The 25,433-nt window shown below is 43.6% G+C and overlaps 1 protein-coding gene across 13 annotated transcripts in view; it reads right to left on the reverse strand.

Moving 5' to 3' along the window:
* Positions 1-514: 514 nt before the first annotated feature.
* sipa1l1 (signal-induced proliferation-associated 1 like 1) overlaps positions 515-25,433 on the reverse strand; it is a 76,337-nt gene continuing 51,418 nt past the window's right edge. For 6 of the 13 annotated variants that reach the window (XM_027284169.1, XM_027284162.1, XM_027284168.1 and 3 more), the window contains 19 exons: positions 25,240-25,414; positions 23,734-23,837; positions 22,530-22,687; positions 17,454-18,033; positions 15,405-15,503; positions 15,099-15,274; positions 14,690-14,977; positions 14,133-14,282; positions 13,326-13,459; positions 11,066-11,163; positions 10,361-10,845; positions 8,928-9,119; positions 7,974-8,142; positions 7,594-7,831; positions 7,194-7,364; positions 6,932-7,043; positions 6,460-6,538; positions 4,598-4,710; positions 515-2,879 (listed from right to left, as the gene is read on the reverse strand). In XM_027284169.1, the coding sequence (XP_027139970.1) occupies positions 2,792-2,879; positions 4,598-4,710; positions 6,460-6,538; positions 6,932-7,043; positions 7,194-7,364; positions 7,594-7,831; positions 7,974-8,142; positions 8,928-9,119; positions 10,361-10,845; positions 11,066-11,163; positions 13,326-13,459; positions 14,133-14,282; positions 14,690-14,977; positions 15,099-15,274; positions 15,405-15,503; positions 17,454-18,033; positions 22,530-22,687; positions 23,734-23,837; positions 25,240-25,414 (3,609 nt within the window). In that variant the 3' untranslated portion in view covers positions 515-2,791. Of the gene's footprint in view, positions 2,880-3,949; positions 4,711-6,287; positions 6,307-6,459; positions 6,539-6,659; positions 6,753-6,931; positions 7,044-7,193; positions 7,365-7,593; positions 7,832-7,973; positions 8,143-8,927; positions 9,120-10,360; positions 10,846-11,065; positions 11,164-13,325; positions 13,460-14,132; positions 14,283-14,689; positions 14,978-15,098; positions 15,275-15,404; positions 15,504-17,453; positions 18,034-22,529; positions 22,688-23,733; positions 23,838-25,239; positions 25,415-25,433 lie in introns of those variants that run through there. The other 7 variants (XR_003463179.1, XM_027284163.1, XM_027284164.1 and 4 more) reach the window with 7 other exon arrangements.

Below are 25,433 nucleotides of genomic sequence, written 5' to 3' on the forward strand. Positions count from 1 at the left end.
TCTAAATATCATTTGCAGCTCTTTAACAGTTTAACAGTTGCGTTAATTGTGCACAAAATTCGACCTTTCTTCACTTTTTAATGTGGCATTTTGGTTTGCACGGTTCTATCAGGGAATCTTTAATATAAATTCTCCAACTTCCAAAGCCGTGAAAACATAAAATGATAAAACAACGATTTAGAGTTTAAGAACCAGCTCGTGTATCTGCTGTATCATGCTCAATACACACACACTGACAAAATAAAATACACAATTTTAGTAATTACTGAGAACTAGCACGGGGAGCAGCTTTGGTAAGTCGAGAGAGTCACAACAAGGTGGCAGCCGTTTTAAATTTTGTTAAATAAGAGATTTCTACTTCCTGCATTGAACTCCTAGAGCGCGGTTAACGTGTCAGATTTGTATAGAACTGCTGCTGTAAAAAGCGTAAAGCAAGAGATGAATACAGTTAGAAGAAAAAAAAAAGCAACATAGTGACAAGTGAAACACAAACAAGTCGACAGCACCACAAATCGATACAGCATTTATTTATTTCAGAAACTTTAATACTGTGATCACTGCAAATGTCTTTTTCATACCTTTTACATTTTACAAAGACAATGGATCCGGGATGTAAACAGTATCTTTAATTCTGTTAAACGCATGGTCCTCTTGAATTTGTGTGCTTTTTATCTCGAGTCAGAGCTGATCACTTCGCTGTTTGGTTTGTTCTTCCAAACACAGCTGTGTGAGCAGTGACTCTGAGCCGCGTGAAACCGTTCTCCCCCGTCACTAAACCTCGCAAAAGTTGTGTTTGACTGAAAAACCCAAGCCTCCCTACAGTCCAAACAACATCCAGCCTGCTTCTGGTCCGATCAGCGATGCGTAAGGATTGTCAGGAAACTACGGCTAGACTGCACAGGAATGGATCTGTCCACCCTTCTTTATCCACAATCCTTTTTTAGAAAACACTGTGCAAAGGTTCTTAAAAATAAAAAGATATTACAAAATGGAACATTTGAACATCTTTAACATTCACATTCTCCCACATCGTTCTGAAAAAACAAAGCCGAGGAGAGAAAGAAACTATACGCACAGTACAATAAGTCAACATTCACACTGGAGTAACTGGACCGGTGTGTGTTCATGTCTTTGAATAAAGGTCGATAACTGTATCTAACATCAAAACTTGATGCACACTTTTAAAGATGCGAGCAAAAACATCTGCACTGCACAGTTTGTCATTTGGCCATACTTCATTTGAAATACAAAAAAAAAAAAAAAAAACTAGAGCACTTTCCATGTACAGTAAGACATAACCCTATTTGTCATCGTTTAAGCATCGAGATACAATTTACAGTCAAAACTTCCTGGATGGGGAACATTTCTGCCTACATGACTCATATTTTGTGTGTAATCTGAGCGTTTCACATTATCGGATGACTAACTATGACTGCTTTCCACTGACTGGCCAACTTGTTAAACCGTTAAAAACAACCAAATCATCTCACCGAGCAAAAAACACTTTGAGCCGTCGACTGTTCACCGGCGTTTGTTACCGTCCACACAGACTGACAGAGATTCTTAAAACAGAACCGACACTTGTATATCTTTTTTTTTTTGTCACGAGTCCACTCACCTCCCTGCAAAAAGCGCAGAGCTTGAATGTCAGTTATAGTAAACGTCACATTTATTTAGGCTTGTTTGTATTTCTCTTTTACATTCAGAGCAGGTGCCGTTCTGTGCTATGTGCTGCAGGGGGTTTTAATTGCATCAATTTAAGATGCAAATTTACGTTTAATGGATTCAAACGGTGGGGAGTGTTTTTTCATCGAAAAAGGGCTTTGAAAGCAAAGACCGAGGCGTTAAGGCTCTCACCACGTTTCACTGCACGCGCTCGAGTTGGCGTCCTGAAATAACCCCGCCCCCCTGACACTTTTGTTGTCGTGTCACAAACAGCTTTGTCGCTTTTGCTTGTTTTGTAATTAGCTTTGTGATTTGGGGGAGAAAAAAAAAAAAAAAGATTCTTCCAATACACTCTTATTAGATGAGATGCCAGCTGCACTGAAAGATATACTGCATGGAACTGAATGCAAAAAGGCACACACACACACACAATGCATTTCCATACACCACACACACACACACACACACACACACACACACACACACACACACACACACACACACACACACACACACACTCTCTCGTCCCTGTGTCTGGAGGCTGACCAGCCTGATTGTGTTCAGTAAAAATATTCATATGAAGAAGAGAAAGGCTCGAAGCCTCGCACAAACATTTATGAGGCAGACTCCACAACTGTGAATATGAAGCTGATTAAAACTCATAAGTGTTGTAAGGTGTGTGTGTGTGTGTGTGTGTGTGTGATGTTACCAGGTGTGTTTATTTTCAGGATGAAGAAGAAGAAGAAGAAGAAGAGCCTTTCCCTTTCATCTGTTTCCCCAGGTGCTGTTTCAAAGGCACGTCCCTGCTCTGCCTGGGAGTAAATGACCAAAGTAAGTGACTGTAGGCACGGCTGGATAGACTGATGCTCATCCACACAATGACAACACGCACACACACACACACTGCCACTGCTATACTGGTACTGTAGCTTCCTCTTATTGTGGGGATTTGTGGATCAAACCACTAGTTTTTTTGAATCACTTTCTCAAAAGAACCCAACAAATACAGAACCTGAGGAAAACTGTTCAAACTCACCACACACACACACACACACACACACACACACACACACACACACCTAAAGTCTGCTCCCTTTATCAAAAACGTTTAACCTTTGATTGTCTCTCAAAGCTGGCTTCTGATTTCACTTCCTGTCCTGTGTTTTTTTGTTGTTGTTGTGTGGCCTCCCGCTCCATGTCTGACTGACTGACCGCTGAGGAGGCGATGGAAAAATACAGAGTGACTGGCAGCACATTTAATAATCATGACATTTCCACTGAGTCATCACTAGAGGGCACTGTAAGCAACACGACAGCAGGCTCGGGCACCACAAAATACAACATAATACAGAAGAAAAAAAGCATATAGTCAGGCTTTAGCCAGAATTAAGAAAGAAAGCCATTTAAATAATATAGCTAGTGACCTTTTTCTTGAGGAACTAAACACTGATGTCAGTTGTACTGTACGAATAGAACAACTTATTTATTGGAATTATAATACAAGGAAATAAATTAACCAGGGGGAAAAAAAACAAAGAAAAAAAAAAAAACACGTCCCCCCTTTACTGTTCCCTCCTAAAAATGTCTCTGCCGTTTATTATCAGCTGGCTCTCTGTATTCCAGACAGTGGGATGGTGAGCGGAGTCCTCTCTCTCCTTTTTTCCCCCCAAAGCATGATGGTCACTGCTTTAAAGGAAGCAGATGGAGGCTCTTGTGCAGCAGAGACTGGTGTCTTCTGAGTGTAACCTTTAAAATAGATTTCCCCCACATCAAACTTCTTCCCAGAGCAAACTCTCCCCTTCGAGGGAGAGACACAGGAGTCCTCGACTTCTTCCTATTGCTTTTAAGACACATACAATTGGGATGGACCAAAGCACTCTGGATATCAGTCATGTTTTATGGCACCGTTTGCCAATGGCTTATGAATATAATACTCCTCTGTCCGGCGCTGTAGAGACAGGCGGGACGCTGTAATCCAGATCCGAGTGGCACGGAGGAGAAGAAATGACAAAACAAACTGCACACTGTACAAAATCCCTCCTGTTCGGAGGCGGATCGACCTGCGTCCGAGCGCCGAGGAGAGGAAACACTAAACGTCTTTGCTCTCCGGAAATGAGAGGAAACGAAAACCTCTCCTGCGTCCGCTCGTCCGTCCTGTGGCTTCAGATCCGTTGTGTGTTTTGTGGGCCGGCAGATTCGTTTGCGTACCTGTGTGACTTTTTGCGTGGCATTTCAGAGACTTCTTCATTTTTAAAGTCACGTGGATGTCTCTGCTACCCTCTGCTGTGGTGTTTTTTTTTTTATTTTGGCACAAAAGACTCGAGAAGCTGGGCAAGATTTGAAAAAAAAAAAGTAATTGAAAAAGGGGGAACAAAGAGGAAACATAAAAGGACAGATAGTTGCTCTGTAGTTTGCTCCCAAAAAAGGAGAAACATCCACTGAGAGAAAAAGAGGAGAGGAGAGGAGAGGAGAGGAGAGGAGAGGAGAGGTCGGGTGATTCTTTATGTTCACATCAGGAGGCTTCATCAGAAAGAGATGGGAGGTGAAGAGCTTCCTCTTTGTTGGCGGAAAAAGATTGTGGCACAGCAACACGAGAAAAAGATGAATTCAGCCACCGTCATGGACGGTGCCATCGGAGACAGCAGAGGTCAGTCCATTCCATTTTTTGTTGAGGCTCATCCTGAGAAGTTTAACAGGGTCTGTGGAGACTGGCTGACTAAATGTTTGAAGCCAATGGAAGGTGGTCGGAGAGAGTCCGACAGCAAGTCTCCACGTTTTCTTGTGCACAATCCCCCCCTCCCTCCCTCTCCCGCCTCTCCGTCCAGACGGTGTGTGTGCGCTGATGTATGCGTTTGTGTACGTGCAGTGTGCGAGATTAAAAATGTGCAGGTCGGTGGGGGGTCAGTTCATGTCGATGGTGTTGAAGACCCACTCGGTGAACTTCTTGAGCTTAGCAGCGGAGGTCTGGGACTCCTCCTGCAGCCTCTGGTTGTCCTCCCAGAGCCTCTTGATCTGAGTCTGAAGTCTCATCTTCTCTTCACGCTCCTGTACAAGACAAAAAATTAAAAATGAAATACTGATTATGTAAAAAAATTAGATCTAAGAACTAAATCACTGAACAATGTGAATATAATCACCTCTCTTATCTGTTTGGTGTTTACATAAACATCTCAGGCCTGCAGACAGTGAGTCACAACAAGCCTGAACTGAAGGGCTTTGTGGATACATTTTAACAGTTGACATTTGCAATCTGCCAAAAGCACGAGTTGGACGCATGAACATAAAATATCTAGCCAGTTGAAAGGAAACACTGAGAGACTGTGGAGAATTTCGCTTTTGTGCTGTCAATCAGCCGCTCCTGGCTTGCGGGTGGTTGAAGGAGATGACAGTGAAGTTGTATCAGTGTTCACCGTGTCCAACCGATCTGCTACTAGTTCTAAAAGTGAGAACACTTTCAGTATTTTCACAGCCCGTGGAGAATTTACCGAGACCTTGCATGAGAAATAAATCATCAAATAACCACACTGCAGCGGTGTGGGTGGGTTAAAAGGTCGGACTCGTTATCAGGTAGGCCGCAAGGTCTGTGACCAGCAGCTCGAAATAATTAAAACCTTTAAAAAAGGGACAGACTACAGCAGCAGAAGACCTTCCTGCCAGCAAGAACAAGGTGAAGGCGCTTCGGTACGTGATCACCAAAACTGGAAGGACGAAAAACATTGCCTGGTGCTGATTTTAGGCTACAACAACTAGCAGACGTGTGTTTAAATAGCCTACATTTAAAACGGCAATAAAACACAAATGATATGACCCGACTGTGATGGAAGCAGAGAGATAACAGCGACGGATTTTCTGACTCTGCTGCTGTTACAGTAAACGCAGCCCAGTCGGCTAAACTCCTGTTTGGACAGCAGCTCTGGGATTCGACTGTGATCGACTCTTCTGCCGTCAGCAGCCAGAGAAAGAGAGAGAGAGAGAGACACGCTGACGTCTCATCCTGCTGCACAGAGAGCTGTTCGCTCTTTTATTTAAAAATCTATTTATCTTGAATGTGCTGCCTGTCAAAACTCAACACTGCACCTCTGTGGGACCCCTGGAATACACTCGCCAAGTGTGAAGTTGATCTGATGAACGGTTGTCGAGAAGAGTGAAGAACACACACACACACCCAAACACACACGTATAGACAGACAGACCAAACTTATTGTATAAGTTTCTATTCAAGTTGTCTTGGCCACATGTCTTATAGTCCATCATATTGTTTAATATGCTTTTAATTCATTTCTGAATTTGTGATATTTCCCTAATATTTCCACCTGCCAGACAAACCCTGACTGGAATCTGCACGAAATGCATCCCTGAATGTTGCTTTCAAGTCTTTGGCCACAGTGAAAGTGGGACAAACAAACTAAAATGAATAAACACACAAAGTAAAGAACAGTAGTTTGGAGTGATTGCAGTGAGATCTGAGTCAGCGGTTAACGACAATGAGCAGCAGACTGGAAGCAAAACAGTGGCAGCGGCTCTCGGCTGCTGACTCTGTGTTTTCTATTGAAGACAAAATATTTATTTACATCTGCTTCCTGTTCCACTGTTTGCAAATGAACCGCAGCCTGTCATTTTTCATCCCTTTTCATACCGGCTCTTGAATAGAGAAGAGAAAATTATCTTTGAGCGCAAGCACAGAGCAGAGGTTGTAAAAACCGCAAAACAAATCAAGTGGAACTCTGTGAACACACACACAGTTTATGTACTGTATATTTATGCGTGTGTGTGTTCGCGTCCTCTCTCTCCCACCTTCTTCAGATCCTCCTGGAGCATCTTCACCATGGCCTCCAGCTTAGTCACCTTCCTCTCCAGCCCTATGTGACCCTCACTGTGGAAAAGAAACAAACATTAATAGTTATTATAGTATTAATAATTAACATGTACCTGTACGTATTCTGTACATTCAGTGACATCCCCTCCCACTCTTCATCCTGTGTACTCTTGCTCACTCTGTACATTTGTCCATGGTGTTACACACTTGCTACTGCGCTTGATTTCCGATTTGCCTGTCTGCTCTCTGTTGTTTATGACTCAGGCTGCAGCTGCAACATCAAGGAAACATCAGCAGAATGACAGCTCCACGAAACTGAAGCCAAAATCGATGAGCCCTGATGGCTCGCTGTGTGCTTTGATTTGATACGTAAAACATCAATATCGATCATGTTAATTTTTTATGGTGTGTGAAAAGGAACTGGTAAAGAGTGTGTGAGTACGGTGTTACCTAGATGAGGGCCGTGACAGTGGGGCGGGCTGCAGCTCTATGTGGGGCTGTTGGGGACTGGAGGCGCCACTGCTTCGGTGGTTTGAATCTCCAAACACAAAACTTCTCTGGACTGTTAGTCAGAAGTACAAATACACAAAATCATAAAACTGATGACATTTAGGATTATTTCAGAACATACAGAATTTCTTAAAGTTTGTGCATGTTTCAGCGCAGATAAACAACAAAGGAAAGATGTGCACTTTATAGTATTTGGTAGTACCATAGTGTGTGTTTCTTTCGCTCTCAAAGGTGTTGGCCACATCCACCAGGTGTGTCCACTCTAGTGGGCTGTCTCTGTCTGAAGACGGGAGGGGCATCAGCTCCTGAGGGAGTGGTCCACGATGACGCTCCACCAAATCCACCAATGATGTGTCGGATGCCGAAAGGTCACCTACGAACAGAAATTAGGTTGGAGACGGAACTGAATGTAAAATTCTTTTTCCACATTTATTTCCAATCAAAAGGGGGCAGCAGATACACGTCTGTAATTTGAGCCAATCACAAACACACCACATGACTTAGTGTGGATGTAGAAACCTTGTTGTCACTCCATGGATAAAATAATCACATAAAATGCAGAACTATGACACCTACACCCTCCTCCTCCTCCTTCTTCTTACCGTGGAGTTTGACTCCCAGCTTATAGGAGGGCCGTCGAAGGGGGACACCGCGGGTGGTGGGTGAGCGTGGGAGGGTGGAGCAGCTGAACAGAACATCAGTGCCGAGTGCCGGTTCGGCCACCGAGTCGGTCAGGGGAGGAAGGCGCTGGCCGACTCGGTAGATGCTCTCGTCTGACAGGGTACGATGGAGTGAGCGATGGCGGCTGAGAGGCTTGCCTGGTGAAGATTTCTGGCCGTGCTGCATAAGAGTTATGGATGGAAGTGATGAGAAAGAGTTACACACAGGGTTTGAAATACAAAAGCTGTAGCTTGCTTGTTTAATGCATCAATTAAACATGCTGCTCCTGTGACAAGATTCACAAACACGCCTGCAGATGTACCTTTTCCTTGTGCCTGCGTGGTGGTGGAGGGCTGTCTGGGGCACTGTGTCTCTTCACATCTTCCTCCATAGTCGACTTGGCGTGAGGCTGGGGCGAGTGCATATCCCGAAGAGAGGGCCTAGCTGCTGGGGTCGGAACAGCCTCCACGCCACCCTCTCCAGGAGATTTTCTAAAAAACACACAAAGACAAACGATTAGGCATTAGGCCACATGCTGCATGGTTAATGTGCTGTCCCTATAATCTAATAACCTTGATAAATAATGAAGATGTGGTTATTTGGCTTCAACAGTACAATTTCTTCATTGGCAAATTGTACTGAGTTAGTGATCAGCCTGCAGTGTAGTATCCTCTTTAACCACAAGGGGGTAATCAAGTAATACGCTTATTATTACAACCAAGAGACATAAATAGGAAAATACAGTGGGCGGACAAGTAATGGGATCAAATACAATCTTATACAGAACATTTTACCATAAATACTATCATGGTAGTAATGTTTAATTTAGTCAAATCAATATATAAACAGGGATGCAGAAAGAAAATAACACTGGAGTTAAAAACATTGCAAACTCAGGTCTAGAAAGCGCCGTCATCAATGCATCATCATGCAACAGCTTTAAAAAAGGTAGGATTGAAATTGTGACGAAAGCTGTATTATATTGTCAAGTCTACTATTTGTCCACTCCCTGAACGAATTGATGGATTTAAGCAGACCTAAAAACATCTACACCCCATGTCCCTGGTTGAGTTATTGCACTAAAATACTAGGTATTCACCTCTGATATACAAAACCAAACATACCAGCACTACTAGGACCAAATCACTGAAGAAACTCAACGCTGAAATAAAATCCTTTTAAGGGCTATCTATTAAATCTTTGAGCAGCTGAAATGCTACAGACTCGTGGCACTCTTTACTCTCATTAATTCTTTCTTTTTTTCCTCCATCCTTACTTGCGCGTGTCTCCAAAGTCGACAGAATTGATGGTGGAACCGGGCTTCCTCCAGCCAATCAGGTACTTGGACTGAGCTCCCTGGCGAGGGTAGAAGCTCTTGGGCCCAGGGGACGCCGAGGACTGAGATGAAGGGGAGGTGGCTGAAGAGGAGGACTCTTCTCTTGGAGAGCTGTGGCCTGAGTGCCTGGCACTGATGGAAGCAGGAGAGAGGTTAGTTAGTTGATCATAATCCTGAGTTTGATAGCAATCTATAGGCGATGACAGGAGAATGTAAGCTTAAGAATTCTGGTATTGGATCGAACAGAAATAAGTAATTAATCGTGTAATACTGTAATAATCCTGGATTTTCCGGGGAGGAGATACAGTAGATGGAAAATCTTCACCTGTGGTCAAGCCAACCTTGGCAAACTCATTCCAGAGCCCCCATCTCATTCCCCCTTCCCCACCATGACAGAATACAAATGTGGCCTAAATGCTGGACAGATGATACCCAGGTCATGAACCGTAACTCTAGCTGAACGGTTGAATGAAGTCTTTCACAAACAGGAAGAGCGAGACACTGGAGTTCTCTCCGCTCCAGACACCAGCTCAGCTGTGAAAAGCTGGACACGTGTTCCACATTTCCTGAGGCCTAATGTGGAAAGATAAGAGGGAGTTAAAATTACTCCCGCGCTTGGTTTCCAGGAAAAGAGGTGGTCGAGTGCGTGTTCTTCTTGGGCGAAGAAGTATTGGCTTGAGTAATGAGAATTGGAAACCCGATGTGCGGGTCAGGCAAATACTGCGATGATAAACTGGAAGAGGTCAAATTTGAGATTACAGGGGAAATTAATAAAAGCTGTAAGATAAAACTTTCTGGTGATGCTGGTGCAACTGGTTTCCAGTGTTTTTCAGCTTTTTAAGGATGTATTAGGATGTAATTATTGTCTGTTTGAGTGTGGCTATTGGTCACCTGCCTGTCATATGAAGCTGACAGAATATTTTGGCGAGTATTTAATTAAAAAGACGCTCTGATTGTGTTCTGCTTCAGGCTCTGAGTCCCTCGACATGAGGCAGGATTGTGTTTCTTTGAGGGTAAACACTTCTTTAAGATGAGTAAGAAGTATTTCAGCAAGCACTTGGCCATGTTTGTGTTTGTGTTGTTAGGTGATAAAAACATTAAATTTCTTTTGTTGAACTCCACCGCAGAGAAACAGAGCACTAGTTTCCGACCTTGTTTACCGAAATATCGAAGCAATACCTCAAAAAAAAAAGAGCTGATATTTATGAACTGAGCAATAGTGAAGCCGTTGTTTCTTCCTCTGCCTTTACTCGTTAATATCACAACCACTCCGATTCATCTCATAACTCAATGTGGGGTTGCGCCGGTACTTGACACATTACCTCCTCCTCCCTCTCAAACAAACACTCAAGTATCACTACAAGCAGACAGACCTTGAGTGTGAGCCAGCCTCACTCAGACTGAACGTGCTGCTGTCTCTCACAAGGAGATGAGTAGGTGGGGTTCGGCCTGTCTCCTGACTCCTTTCTCCTGGTGGTCCTGGGGACTCAGCAGCGGCAGGTGACCTCTCCAGCATCCTTCGGCCTCCCTCGGTGGGGCTGTGCCACGGAGACACCGAGCGCTCCCTGCTCTCTCTGCCTCCGCTCGGAGCCAGCAGGGAGGTGGTGCTGCCATGATGAGAGTGGGGGTGGGTGTGGTGAGAGGCTCCATAAGAGCTGGTGTCGATGCCGCTGTCGGCCGACGCCCCCTGGAGGTAGCCGCCTCCTCCCAGGCCGTTGGGCTCCGTTTCGCCCTGGTCGCCGCTGGAGGCTCCACCCGCTCCCATCTCGTACCATTTATCGCTGTCGCTGTGGCCCCCGCTGGAAGCTGTGCTGGATAGAGTGTTGCTGCTGGAGTGCCCAGAGTAAGGGCCATCGGACTGCCAGCACAAACACAAAGGAAGGGTCATTTGGTGACCAACAACAAGACTACACTATCAGTAACTAAGCTAACAGAACTTAGGACAAATGAAGGACAAAGTCATCTGTGCCCAAGAATTTGGAGAAAGATGGGGTACCGAGCATATTACGCATATAATAATGAACTCTCAGATATCTGGTGGTTTAAGTAAATACTCTAAGACGGGTGTAGAGCCTGACCTGGCTGCCCTTCTTTGGGGAGAGGTGGATGACCTGCTCCTGCCTTTGGATGCGGGGAGCTCCGGAGTAGCCTTGACCAGACTTGGAGACTGGGGCCTCTGCAAGAAACACATGAATAAAACACAGCTGGGGTTGGTGACAAACAAACAAAGACTCTGCTGACTTGTTGATGATACAACAGAGAAGTTGTTCTCCTATCCGCTCACTTACGTGCATTTTGCTACTTACAGCACTCGTGCCTCGAGGAGGCCTGTAAGAGATTGCTCCCATGCACAGAAACGCAGATCACTTGTCATCAAACATCAAACAGAAACGCGTCCCCAGACGGTCCCTGCTGCCTTTGTTTGTTCTGGACAAGCTGTGCTGCATGAGGGAATGTGTGTTATGTGTCCTGAAGCGAAACTCGTGGTAGAAATGGGACTGTTGTGTAATTGTATGGATGTTATGCAACAAGACATACAGAATAGGCAGCTAATGACCACAGCGCTATGAGGGAGAGAGAGAGCTGAGGGAGGTATCATAGCATCTGCTGGGGTGAGTCTAGTAATTTAGTGAACTCCTCCATATCTCACGTAGAATATTCATTACTCTGCGTCGTCTCTCTCTGCAGAGCGGCCCCGTAGGGATCTCTGCACTAATTACAGCGTGATGCATGTGTGCATGCCTGCTTATTTGAGTGCCTGCGCATATATATGTGTGTACATGTTCATGTTGTTATAGGTGTGATTTGTCAACCAGATGTCTTGGCAACCAAAAGCACCATTTCCCAGCAACTTTCTGATAATTTCTGCACTCCCATAGTCTTTGTTGAACTCAAAAACACTGTCAGGGTACTTAAAAGTTACTGTGCAGTGGAAAGAAACTAATGACAAATAGCAAATCTCTCCGTCGCGTCCACCCAGTGCATGAATTAATCATAAACCTGCCATGAGATATCAAAAGAAAATGGAGCAAATGAGGTGTTAAATGGTAGACGCAACAGGAAAAGTCGATGCAATAATTAGACCAATATAGACTACATTAAGGGCTATGGTAATGTCTCATTCATGTGTGACTGAGACAAAAAGCAAGAGCAAAAAGTGAGTATCCTGCCCTCTACGTGACTTGTGTTATTTCTGGAAAGAGCGCGGCCACATCATCATGGCTGAAGACTGACGGGTCAAGGGGGTAAAAATGGGAGGAAGAGGAAAGGACAAAACCCTCAACCACAGACAGAGCAAAGCAGGCTGCAGGGCTGGACACTTGGCTGCCGCAGGCCGAGCTGGCCCAACATGCATTGTTCCGCCCTGACCAATAAAGACATAAGTGCTATAAACAACCACAAAATGAGAGACTAGGGCCTTTCTCTGTGATCGTGGCTATAAGAAACAGGTTGAGGACATGGCTGAAAGTAGGCTGCTCGACAATCAACCAAAGCGACGTCCTGCTGGGAAGCAGAGGAGCGGCAGAGGAGCATGTAGTCTTTGCGGCTTTCGGCTGGTAAACAAGAAGAAAACTCCCCTGAAAAACCGCGCATGGGAGAATACTCGTAATTAAATGAAAGCCACCGTACAAGCGAATAAAAAGATGAATGAGAGGCAAACATAAGCGGCCGCGGAGAGTGAGGAACTGACTGTAGGGAGGGAAGGAAGGAAAGGCACACAAAGGGAAGGCTGGCCAACTGTGTTGACAGGAAAGAAAGGAATTTCTCCCCTTTCTCTTTCTCCTTTATCAAACCGCACAGAACAGAGTGACAAGTGACAGAGATGAAGACATATTTGAACTGAGATCTCCGTTTGATCCGACATCTGACAACTATCTTGTTCCTTTTTTTCCACCAGTTTCTCTCATTATCTCTCCACCTTTTTGTCTCTTTGCAGAGACATTAAGACTTTCTCTGTGAATGCAATGTAATTCACAGCTTAGAGAAGAGGTGGAGGAAGAGAAGGAGGTGACGGGGTTGTTTGGAGGCTGTGTGGAGTTGGTATCTCAGCTCTGGAAGGAGCTACTCCGAAAAAACTGTCACGAGCAGATGAGGAGGCGCACACAAACACCATGCACACACACACCTGTCATTTCAAAGCGTTTGGAAACACAGATAAATATGGATGATTTTTCCCTTCCTCCTACCCTTATCCAAGAGGAAGGTGCCCTCATATAAAAACAGAAAAATGCATTTACATTGCTGGAAACATTAGAATCTATGACTGCTGTTAAACAACTGCTCCCTCCTCTCCTCTAAGTTGACCAAAAACACCATTATTCCTCCGTTAGATATTACCTGTGGACCCTCGTTCAGCTCCTCCCCCTTCCTCCATTCTCGACCAATTGGGAGTGGACTTTCCACTGGACCCTCCCTCTCCAACCACCTCTCGTCTTTCCGCAGACATCGGAGAGTGCCGGTTGCTGACAAACCTGGTGAATGAGCACAAGCACAAAATCTGGGTGTTTTGTTTTCTATTCAGATTTGTAATTTTTCTACTGATTAAAAAAATGCACAGCGAGGATTGAAGGAATGACAGAGAGTTGGAGACACAATCTATTTTCCCCCGCAGGCTGTAAGTGGGCGGAAGTACAAAAATAAAAATAAGACGTTCTTGTTGAGAGCATTATCATACGCAAAGAGACTCGAACGCTATCATCTCACTCTCCTACGCTAACGTCATACACTGTTACAACTGTCAAATGGATCCGATCTCAAGCCAACTCTTGCTACGTTACAATAAAACTAAATTTGATAAATTTACTTCAGCCCAGCTTCAGCTTCCTAAATGAAAAACAATGATTAAGAGTAAAAATAGTCTTCCAAGATCCAAGTTATTGTTTTTAGTTGCTTTCTCGAGATGAAACCTGAGACTTTGTGACATTATTAATCAGCTCATGACCTTACAATCATGATATTTAAGCAGATAATCATCAGACAAACCTGTTTCTGTTCAAACTGAAATAAACTGAAGTGCCTCAAGGCAACAAAACCATATGGGGTACTAAGGATATCACCTATATTACAATATTTATTGTCTCTGCTTGATACAATAAATCATAATTTGCATTAAAAGCCACAAGCAAACACAACAAACGCCCTTACTGCTCAGGCATGGACTTCTGTCTCCAGTGAGCGGAGCTTCCGGAGGCTTCACTGGAACAAGACAGGTTGCTGGGAGAGCTGCGATTGTGAGGGGAACGACCCAACGCCAGGGAGGAGGCCAGGCTATAGCTCTCACTGCCCGGAGACATCCTGGTATACAAAACAAACATACACACACACACACAGGAACTGTGAGAATTTACTTGGAAATGGAGGAACTAAAGGAAGGTGAAATAAACACAGCAAAGCACTGGAGGAGCAAAAAGTTCTAAGTTGTTCCTTCGAAGGAAATTCCATTGATTGCTACTTTGTGGCCTCAGTTCCCACAATGGCTGAAGAAAAATTACAGGAATACTTCAAAGCTTCTGCTTCTGCTACACACCCAACAGCTTTTTCTTTGTTCACACGCTAGCGTGCAAAGATTTGGTTTAATTTAACCAGTGTTAGAGGTTATTTCAACAAACAAAGAGATACTACAGTCCTCCACCCACACTATGGCTGTAATATAAACACTTCATTCCAATGATCCATGTTAAAAAAGGAAAAGGGGCTCTAACCTCTTAGTGTCCAGGGGCCGGCCATCGCTGCTGACACTGCGTGGGATGACTGCACCCCTCTCCAGCCTCTCAGCTGACAGCGTCTTGCCCACTGAGCTACCCAGGCTGATGGCCCGGTTGGGTGTGTGGGGCTGTGGCGAGGCGGTCAGTGACTGCTGGGGGCTGCTCGACGTCCTCTGCCACTTGTTGTTGTTGCTGCGGAAGGGGAACTTGTATTCGAAGGAGCCGCTGTCGCTGCTGCTGCCCTTGTATTCGGACACAGGCATCCGATAGAGCTCCGAACAGCCCCTGTAGAAGAAGAGGAAGGACATTTTGTCGGAGAAGTGAGCGCTGTGTGTGTCTGTGCGGGTCAACAAAGAAGTGGTTAAGCATAAAAACCTAAACAACTGATGTCCCGTCCCCCACCTACCTGCGTGGAGTGGCATCGTCATGTGGTGGGATGATAACAACACGCACTGTCACTGAGGTCCGCAGGAGGTCAATCATCTGTTCATGAGTCAGTGTTGCTACAGCAACTTTGCAGATTTCCACCAATCGGCTTCCCTGCCGCAGTCCTGCCTGCCAGGCGTAACCGTATGGCTCCACCTAGAAGTAAAAGAGTTGATGTATCGCTCATTAACTGATATTCAAACAGTCGATATATCGCCCAGCCCTGAACTCGATTGTTTCAGAGTACATTTTCAGAAGAATATTTGAGTTATTAACAGAGACATACCTCGGCCACGATGCCTTCATAGTTGACGTGGAAGCCGAGCTGCCCCAGGCCGTTTCGGCGAAGTGTCATCTCTGATGTCTCACAGCCCTTAGTCAGGAGCTGGACATAGGGAGGGCACAAATTAAAGATGAAAGATGCAGTGAGAGGGATGATCAGAGGAGAGATGATGAACAAGAACCAAAATGGGTCAAGAGGCGAGGAGAGTAAAGTTAGTACAAAAAAGAACTTATCTTCCACAGCCTCAGAGAATCAGCTGCTGTTTGGAAAAAACTCACATATGTACATATGACTCTGCTTTTCAGCTGAATAAGAGATTTTTAAGCAACTTAAGTGATCCCTGTGAGACGCATGGGCATAAATAAAGATGAATTAGTGCTCCAGCATAAGTGCTACACCTCTCACTAGACGTGTGCCCTTGTGCATTCACACACACTCGACAAACGACTGAGATGAAAGCAGGTGCGACACTTTAGGCTGTGTTCACACAGAAATTAGTCGCTTAGGAGAGACACTTTTGAACTTCGTGTTTTTTCATGGATATATGCGACTCTGAGCGTTCAGGCCGGGAGGGAATGCTTCTTTTTCACAGGGAACGATGTGGGAAAAACTGTTGAAGAAGGAAACCGCCTGGATCACCTGTCAAACTGTGAAGGGCAATCACAAAGGATATGGTTAAACCACACGCAACCATGCAGACTACTTTTTAAATTGTGGTCGGTCCCCCCTCGCTCGCTCTCCCTCTAGTGAAAAGCCTGGCAGCTTCGGGGCACCTTGCATTCCTCTGTCTGAACAGGACGTTCAAGCAAAAGCTCCACAGAAGTCAAACTCACAGGGAGGCGTGAATAAATCATGCTCCAGATTGGAACCTGATAGGAATTGTTATGACGCTCTCTGATGTTTCTGAATGTGTGCGTGGGAGTTGAAGAGAGTAGACAAGAAAAAAGGGAATGGTAAGGAGCAAACAGGAGCAGAGAGAAGACAGGAAAAGAGTGAGACATAAAGAGGGGAAAAAGAGAGAGCTAGAGAGTCGAGCTCCAAAAAGCGGGCGGCCAGAGGCCACTTCCCTTCCTCTCTTTGGCACAGAGGTAGTCCAAATGATTGAAGATTAATGTCTGATGCATAAAATGCCACTTGAAAGTGACGCATTTCTGAGTCCTGAGCCAAATAAAGATATATATGTGTGTGTGTGTGTGTGTGTGTGTGTTCAGATATGTTAATATGTATGTGTGCAAATCAGGTGCTGGACTCAATCTAGGTTACATAAATGCATGATAAAAACATAGACACACACAGTTCGGAGGTATGGAGAGGCTGAGGAAATTAATGCATTCTAAAGCACTGGTGATTACATAAGAAAACACCTTTTTTTCCCTAACCAGTTTCCATGGAAACAACTAAGGAAGAGCTAGCACCACTTCACTGTATGTGTAGGTGTATGAGCCTGTAGGAGTATGTTGTCCAGAGGTTTTTTTTTTTTCCTCTCCCCCAATAAAATGAGAGCAGTAATGAGACAGCAGCTTTGGCACGTACACACAAAAACGTTGTCGTTCTGGCAGACTGACAGCCAACAGTAAATAGTAGGAGAGACTGTGAGTGGGCCAGGTAAATGATCAATGGCAGACAACAGCAGTTTAGTCCATTGGTTCGGTTTCCCAGCATCTATCTGCTACATGAATGAACGTTTGTCTCCTCAGCCAGTCTTTGGTTTTCACATGGAGTCTGGCCTAATTCGGCAGAGTGAGTCGTGCCACCCATCATTTAGTCACCGGGACCAAAACATCATTTTGTTGCCACTCACAAACTGCATTATGGCAATCCTGTTGGAAGTGAAACTTGGCACCAGCTGACCTAGTTTGAGCCTGAATGTGTGGTTGCCATGACCACAGCAGAAGGAAGAAACATCCACTAATGTCAGTGTTTGTAAAAATGTAGCAAACAAGCGAATTACAAACGAGAATAGGTTTTATAATGTCATTATCCAAGCACGCTGAACACGCAGCCACCAGTCTTATTACATATGTAAAGTATTGTGTGTGTGTGTCTTCTTACCTCTAGACGTTTGACCACCTCCTTGAAATCCTCCGTGTTATTACTGATACTCCTCAGAGACACACTTTCTCCGCGTTCGTAGAAAATCCGCAAAGACGCCGGGCTGCTCAGCGTCCAGCCAATCACGTCCTTAGTGGCACAGTTGAACACCACGGCCTTGGCCTCCTGGTCCAACAGGATGAGAAAGTCATTGGAGATGGCCAGAAGGGCCTCCAGTTCTCCTCCGGTCCCATGATCTTCAGCGTGGACCGGCCAGGTCACTGCCCCCAGGCTGCGCAGCTCTGCCCCCCCATACGGCCGGCTCTTCTCTTTTTTCTTGTGGGCCAGTGAGATGAAAGGGAACTTCCCCGAGGGGTCGATGGGTGTGCTGGTGGTGTGGCGCTCGGCCAAGTCACGAAGGTACTCCTGGCGCGTTCGGGTGGCCATGGCGCGGAACTTGTGCGATTTGTGGGCAGCGTTTTCTGCGTTGATGACCTTAGCCAGCAGGAAGTCCCGGAACACAGAAGACTTGGGAAAGGTCACGCCTTCTGGGATGAGGGGACCGAAAGACGGCACGTCTTTGGAACGAGTCACCGCCACACTACAGGGAGAGGAACAGGCCGGGACATGAGGAAAAACAGAGAAAAGAGATTAGATGGTTACAAATCAGTTGTTCCAAGAATTTGACCTGTTTCGGGTGGGTATTTTGTTCAGACATCATAGAACTTGTGGTTTAGATTTAGTGTTTTATTGCATAGTAAATCTCAAAACGTCAAATCAGATTTAAACTTGAAGTATTTATGTCACTAAGATTTAAAAGTCCTGCCAGATTATGCAACAGAGTTTATGTTTGATACGGAGCCTCGTGCTGTTTACTCACTCAAGTATGGGAACCAAAAAGGCCCCATCCTCGACTTTATTAGCTGTCTACTGTCTGCTATCTTTATCTATCTAAATGCTGCTGTTTATATGTCCTATACCTCTCTGTTTTCCCTGCTCTCCACCTCTGTTCTCCTCATCCCATTTTTCCTTTCATTAAGTCCCTGGAATGGCCATCTGAGGCTGTTTGCCCTGTCTGGTATGTCAGGAACTCGGCAGAGCAGCCATGGAAAGGAAGAAGAGGAAGGAGAGTAAAGGAGGAGGATGAGGGTGGAGGCATATTCCAAATCTCTTGCCCCAGAAAAAGTGAGGGAAAAGGAAAATGTGGCTGAAAAAGGAGGTCTGTGCGGGAGACTCTGAAAAGACAGGGGAATGATTGCTTGCTGGAAAAAAATGCATTTTTTTTCCTGTTATGCGAGACAAACAGACTTACAACCTGACCTGTGGAATGTCTCAGTCTGAAGTGCTTGACAAAAATAGGGTAAAAGTACCCTGAAATCTCCTTTTTAACAACAAAAATAGCACTGTGTATACATGCATGAATCACCTGTCCTATTCCCAACCTCTTCCTGGCCAAACGAGCTCAATCACAGATCCTCAATCAGGTGATAATTACCAGGTGACAAGAGTGGCACTGGAAGCCAGACCCTCATCCCACACGCCTCCCTGCTGAGATGCATCAGCACGCATGTCGACACCGGGATTAATCGCTTTGTCAATAAGCAACTAAAGTCAATATGTCACCCACATATTTCTAAACATACCCCAGAGACACCCCGTCCTCACCGGAGACGTGTGGTGTTCAATTATAATAACCATCAAATTGTTGACACCTTATTTCCCACCTTTCCTCGTTTGTGGCAGACAGAGGTAAAAGAGGAAACGTTTTTTTTCTGCTTTGAAATTTCCTTGGAGAGTGAACACACAATGACTTTTATTAGTACAATGTTGATAAATGAATGCTGGGAATACCCTCAGTAGTTGTTAGTATGTCAAAATGTTACTTGTATTTCCCGCATGGCATATGTACTGAACTCTCATGGACAAAAAGGAGGAGAAAGGAGTGCTTGTGTACAGGTGTGTAGGTGGAGGGTCATACAAACACACTAACGTGAACATCCCTGCAGCTGTTGCGGTAGAAAGTTGTGTCAGTTTAACTGCTTTTACTACTCCTTCAATATGAACCTTATTTCTCTTATTTATGCCTTTAAAAAATATAAAAATATAAAAAATACTTCAAACAGTTTTGAGTCAAATTGAGTCACAATTTTTTATGCATGCCCTTGTTTGTTTGTCGATGACTGCTTGGTTTGGACTTTTAGATACACTCTTACACTCTTACGCCAAAACCCCACTGGAATTGTCACGACCCTGTTTTGGTCTGTTCTCCACGCGACTTCAAACCGCACCGTTGAATTTACCCTATATGTTGACACACTTTCAGGTTTTATCTCCCCAATTAGGTAATTCTGGAGCCATAAAAACATATATACAGTACTTGTCCAACACCAAATGACAGAGACAACGTTAATGGTAAGCATACTAGAGCATTAAGCAGACATAGAGCCCGATATTTATCACAGCAGATGGTGACCAAAGACAAAACCAAAACCAAGTGAATACCAACATTTATCATGTACCCCTAAAGATGACTCAAAATTAATTCTAATGTTGCTCTCTATCTGCTGGATGTGTAAATAGCCAACTGTCTACTAATAACTTCACCTCATTAACTTAAGAAGTGATAATATGTCAGTGCATGTTTTTGCTGCCCCCAAGTGTCCAAAAAACTGTTGATGCAAGTTTAAAATGACACTTAATATGGAAATATATCGTATTTAAGTTCAGACTATTGTTAATTTGACAGCACACTCTTGAGTGTTAGTGCTGCAAAAGAAAGCTACTGTCCCTGCAAACTGTAAGTACAATACAATACTAGAATAATACTTCAAAATATAGCATGCTGAAAATAAACAATAGGCATGATGTCAACAAAACCAGAAAAAAACCCATAAAATTGTCCTTTTAGTTAGGTTTCACCTTAAAGAATTAAGGATTAAAGAATCATAAATAATCAAAATTTTAAACTGACAGGCAATACACAACGTTAGTGACGTAGTCACATATATGCCTGCTTTTCTGTAGATGACGAATGAATCATGAAAGGCATTTTAGAGAGGTACAGCTAAAGTGGTTATAAGCAGGCTGAATACATGATTAAAATAAAATGTGACCTTTTATTCTTATTCTTCTCCATCACTACGAACATCACTCAATACATCACACTGGAGCTCTAAAAGCACTTGTTCTGATCTCAAACACCTGTGAGTCAGTCAACCAAAGACCCGTGACTCATGCAGGACAGAGAGAAGCGATGGAGAGAGAGAAAGAGGGAGAGATGAGGGGGGGGTATGGAGGTATGAAAGCCAGAAAGCAAGAGAGAGAGAGAGAGAGAGAGCATTAAGAAAAAATGAATGAGGAAAGAGAGATTGAGTGAGAAAAGAGGATGAGGACGCCAGATAGAGAGAGAGGGAAAGGAGAGTGTAGTGCAATTGGGATTGCTGGGCTGTGTGGCTGCTGTGTGATCCGCGTGGCAGGAGGTTTGGCAGTAAAAATGAAAGCGCACATTCCTGTGGTTTCAGTGATTTGTGGTCTTATAAATATCCAGTGTGTGGGCAGCTCCGCTCTTCCAGTATCCACGACCCGCTGCCCACTGAGCCAAGGCAAGAAAAGGAACATGTCAATACCTATTGAAGTGGGTGGCTCAGAGGTGTACTGTATGCATGTATGTGTGTAGGCGTGAGGAAGGTACATATAATGTGTTTTTTGTCTGCTTATGAGCCATTTACGGTATTTAGGCTTGCATAGTGACTTGTGCCACATGCAGTGATGTGTTCTAGACACAGAAGGTAAGCGATCAGGGATTTTAGGCATGGTCATGGTCATTGGGAGCCACATTCAGCTCAGTCATACAGGCACAATTACCTCATACAACATGATTCCTCTTTGTCTGCTCGTGTAATAATCTCAGTGATGTATCTATGTGACAAAACAAACTGGCACTGGCATCTATTCTACTAAGACTTGCACGCAACTCCCAATTAAAAACAGGATTTTTGCATTTCAAATCAAAGCAAACAACTGTACAAGTAGTACAGATATCCTGTGATATTCAATACAGGCTTCCACCTCTATCTGTATCTATGTGTCTATCCAGCAGGCTTACATAAAGCATAGCATAGCATAGAGTAGTATAATATGAACCACTGCTTTCGAGGTCAGAGCCATACTACATAAAACAATATTTTTATAATGTCATAGGGTAAACACGCCAAAGCTTCAAAGCATCCTTTGCTTAATATAACTCAGTCAAACTCCCTGTGGTGTCTCTGAATTGTAATTTACTTCTGAAACCTGACATTTCACCTCTATAGTGTGTGTGTGAAATTAGTTTTCACATCCAAAAACTTGTGTGTGTGTGTGTTTGCTCTATATTCACTCTATAGCTGGGCTCTCTGTGCGTGCATGCGTGTGTGTGTGCTGTTGCTCAGTAACGAAGTAGCCCCCATGGGGGACAATTAGGACTTCTCACAATGTGCTCAAACAGCAATTAAAACAGCCATTAGTGATAGAGAGAGAGAGAGAGAGAAATTCAGAGAGCAAGATGAGAGAGAATGACAGAAAACTAGATAATAAGACAGAGGCCCAAATAAACAGAGAATGAAACGTCCTTCAAGGCTCCGGTTTTAAACAGGAAATAAGAAAGGCCGAATATTCATCATGTATTAAAAATGACTCTGAGTTGGCACTTTGTATTTCATATTACACATCTCTGACAATGTGGTAATAACTTGTGAGCCGCAGAGAGGGCTCTCAACACTTACAGCCTACTCTATGGTGGAGTAATGGAAGTGCAAAGGCAATGAGGGATGAACAACTTTTTGAAGCAACGGATAAGGACGTTATTATTTCAGCAGTGATGAAAAATTGATTCATGAGGCATAATTGTCATAAAATAACGTCCAAATTATGCATCTATGATGAGATGACGCATTATAAAGCAACTCTTTAGTGACTAGTTGGGATAAACGATTAAAAAACACTTTCCCTCTGACTCTGCGCTGACAAACTACAGTATAGGACAGCTAAAAGCCCAACAGAGTGGCAAACAATCTAAATACAACACTCTCTTGAAGAAAATGGATATGTATATCTCACCTGTAGGAGCTGTTGTCGGAGCACGGGTTATGAGCACGCACAATCACAAAGACGTGCTGAAAGTGAGAGCGGATGTTTTTGGGGGTGAAAGGAAGCGCCCCGGGCTCCTGGAACACAATCGTGACGATATCGTTCCCAATGTGCCGTTTCCTCAGCAACTGGTAAAGCAAAAAAGACAGCAGGAGAAACATACAGAGTTATATTAAATTAGATTTGAAGAAAAACAATTAAAATGTACACAACACTGTGAAAATGAAGAAATCATAAAAGTTCTGTAGAAGAAAGCTTTGACTATTACATTATCTAGACAACCGCAACTTCTTCAGATTATGTTTATTCATCCCTTCATTCATTCATCCAACCTTAAGATAAGACTTAAAAAAATAAATAAAAATCTGAGGGCATTTCCTCATTTTTGGTAATATTGACAGAACAAAAGAACAGAAATAATGAACCAGGAAACACATTTAAAGACACTTACATTCAAGAGCTGAACAGTTAAATTAAACCGACCTTTAAGTACAAGAGCATTATATTTTAATGTGTCTCGCAAAAGTATGTGCAGCACAAAAACTGGAAGCAATTTCCCAAATTTAGTGCCTGCATACAGGACTTCTGAGTGTTAGTCATTCAATCACTTGAACAAGTCAATTACAACTATGGGACAATTTAGTAAAGAGGTAATTAATGAGGGCAAGTTGCCATTAAGGGCTTTATTAGTAAAAAAAAAAAAGAAAGAAAGAAATCGATGTCACATCTCTCTGTTAGAGGTGTCCAACTGGCCTTTTTCTTTAAAATGCAATGATGAATAGAATAACTGTCACTGCCAATAAAACTAAATCCAGGGGTTTAAGAATGGAGGCAGAGGCGTGTCTAGAGACAAAATCATAGAAATCCAGAGCTGACAGGAAGACGGCTTCATTTATCTGCTTCCTACTGAACTTAGCATTGAAATGATCTCTTTAGCATTTTTCTTTGTAGCTTGCTGACAAGTGTGTCAAAGTGAAATTGAAATGTAAGCTTTTAATGAAAGTACAGCATGCTTTGAAGTATTCCAATCTTACAGTCAAACCGAAAGAGAAACGTGTGTGTTTTTACGACAATGTGACCTAAATGACCATTTTCTTTAGAAATGAAAAGGTACAACTCGTTTGCGGACGTAAAGACGGTGCATTTGATGCTGTGAGCCCTTTAATTAACATACCTGTTGCTTGTTGTTGGGTGTGTAGGGCAGCATGGTAGACACATGGAACATGATCTCATAATCCTTGTAAGTGGTGTACAGGGAGTGGGTGCCTGTCGAGTCAGCTGTTGGGGATACAATTACGTGTGAATTTCTCATGCTTTGGAATCCAAAAATATACAGTATACACACTAGGCCACACTCTTCGGGTGTTGTTTGGTTTACCGCAGAGATTTGTGAAAAGCAGTTATATTCTAGTATAAAAACATTCTAAAACTGTAGCTTTACGATGACTAATTTCTTCTTTTACATAAACAACTATTGCTATCAGATTTTGGAGATGTGTTTATAAGAAGGCGACTGAAAAAAAATCAACATTCGAAACACACAGCATTTTGTAATTCCCATTATAAACTACCATACTATGAACAATTACAGCCAAACATCATCTTCATGATGCTGATCAGATGACCAAGGGTTCTCTGATCTCTTAACAAGCTCTGACCCTGAAGAGAGCCACTGCATGTTGATAACCACCTCCACAGTCTATCGACTTGCTCTATTCAGACAACACGACAGTCACAAGGTGTTTAAAAGGCCACACTTAACTAAGCCAAATCACCTCAATTAATTACACTCCTCCTATAGGGATTGCTTTGTATTGCTGTATTTAGTCTACTAAAGCTAACTCAAGGTTGTATTATGTGTCCTGCAAAAAGGTGACAGGAGGAGTTTATGGGGAATGACTGAACTGATATAAGAATAGCATTATAGAGTTATATATCAAACACAGGCTTAGAAGGCAGACATTAATCTCAATGCAGAGGTGGAAAGAGGAAGAGAACACATAGCGCATCAGTTTATCCAGCAGAATAATCTGACACCAAAGGCCATCTGTCACATGACTGGAATTAAAGGAACTTTTATTTTGAAGGCAGTGCATAGAGAGCAGTCTTCAGTGGTGAAATAAAGCCAAATGTTTTAACTTCTTTGCTTTTTTCTCCTCATACTGTACATCCTTATCCTGTACTCACAATGGCTTGTGGGTAACACCTATGAAGTCTTTGACTTCAGAGGCCAAGAAGAGAGTCTTCTGGAGTTACTCCCTAAGGGTAACACCTATGTTGATAGGCAGAAACTCACACCTCGATATAATTTGTCTTAATTTCTGAAATTAAGACAGACCTCTGGGCTGATATGTTGCCACTTCATTTTCCCATCTGGCCATGCAGTCGTTTTTTACACATCATTGTTATATATTACAGTAAAGGTCTTTCTGATCTCATTCCCAACAATTACTGATTAAATTAATATGCCATGTTGGTCTGACCACCTCCTGCATGCTGCAATCCATCAAATGCCTGCAGGGTGACTGAACACAAGACATCTTTAATCACTGAGAACTTCTACTTTGTGTGTTAATCACTGTTTACACTGCTGCTGTGAATTAGTGTCAGTGTAATAGCATCTGGAAGCTTTTTCCACTGTACTTGTAGGAAAACCTGTAATTTCTGTTCATGTACGTACTCTTCGTGTCCAGCTGGGCCCGGTACTTGGTGAAGCCTTTGAGTCGAACCCTCTCTCCCAGCAGATGAAGGAACTCCTCCAGCGCAGGGCCAGCTGATTCGTTGTTGTACATCTCCTCTTCGCTGCTCTGGCCTGCCATGCAGTACATCACTCCAACTTTCCGCTGGAAACTCAACTATGAAGAGAGAGCCAGA

The sequence above is a fragment of the Larimichthys crocea genome, chromosome XI, assembly GCF_000972845.2.
Source record: "Larimichthys crocea isolate SSNF chromosome XI, L_crocea_2.0, whole genome shotgun sequence".
Classification (NCBI taxonomy): domain Eukaryota; kingdom Metazoa; phylum Chordata; class Actinopteri; family Sciaenidae; genus Larimichthys; species Larimichthys crocea.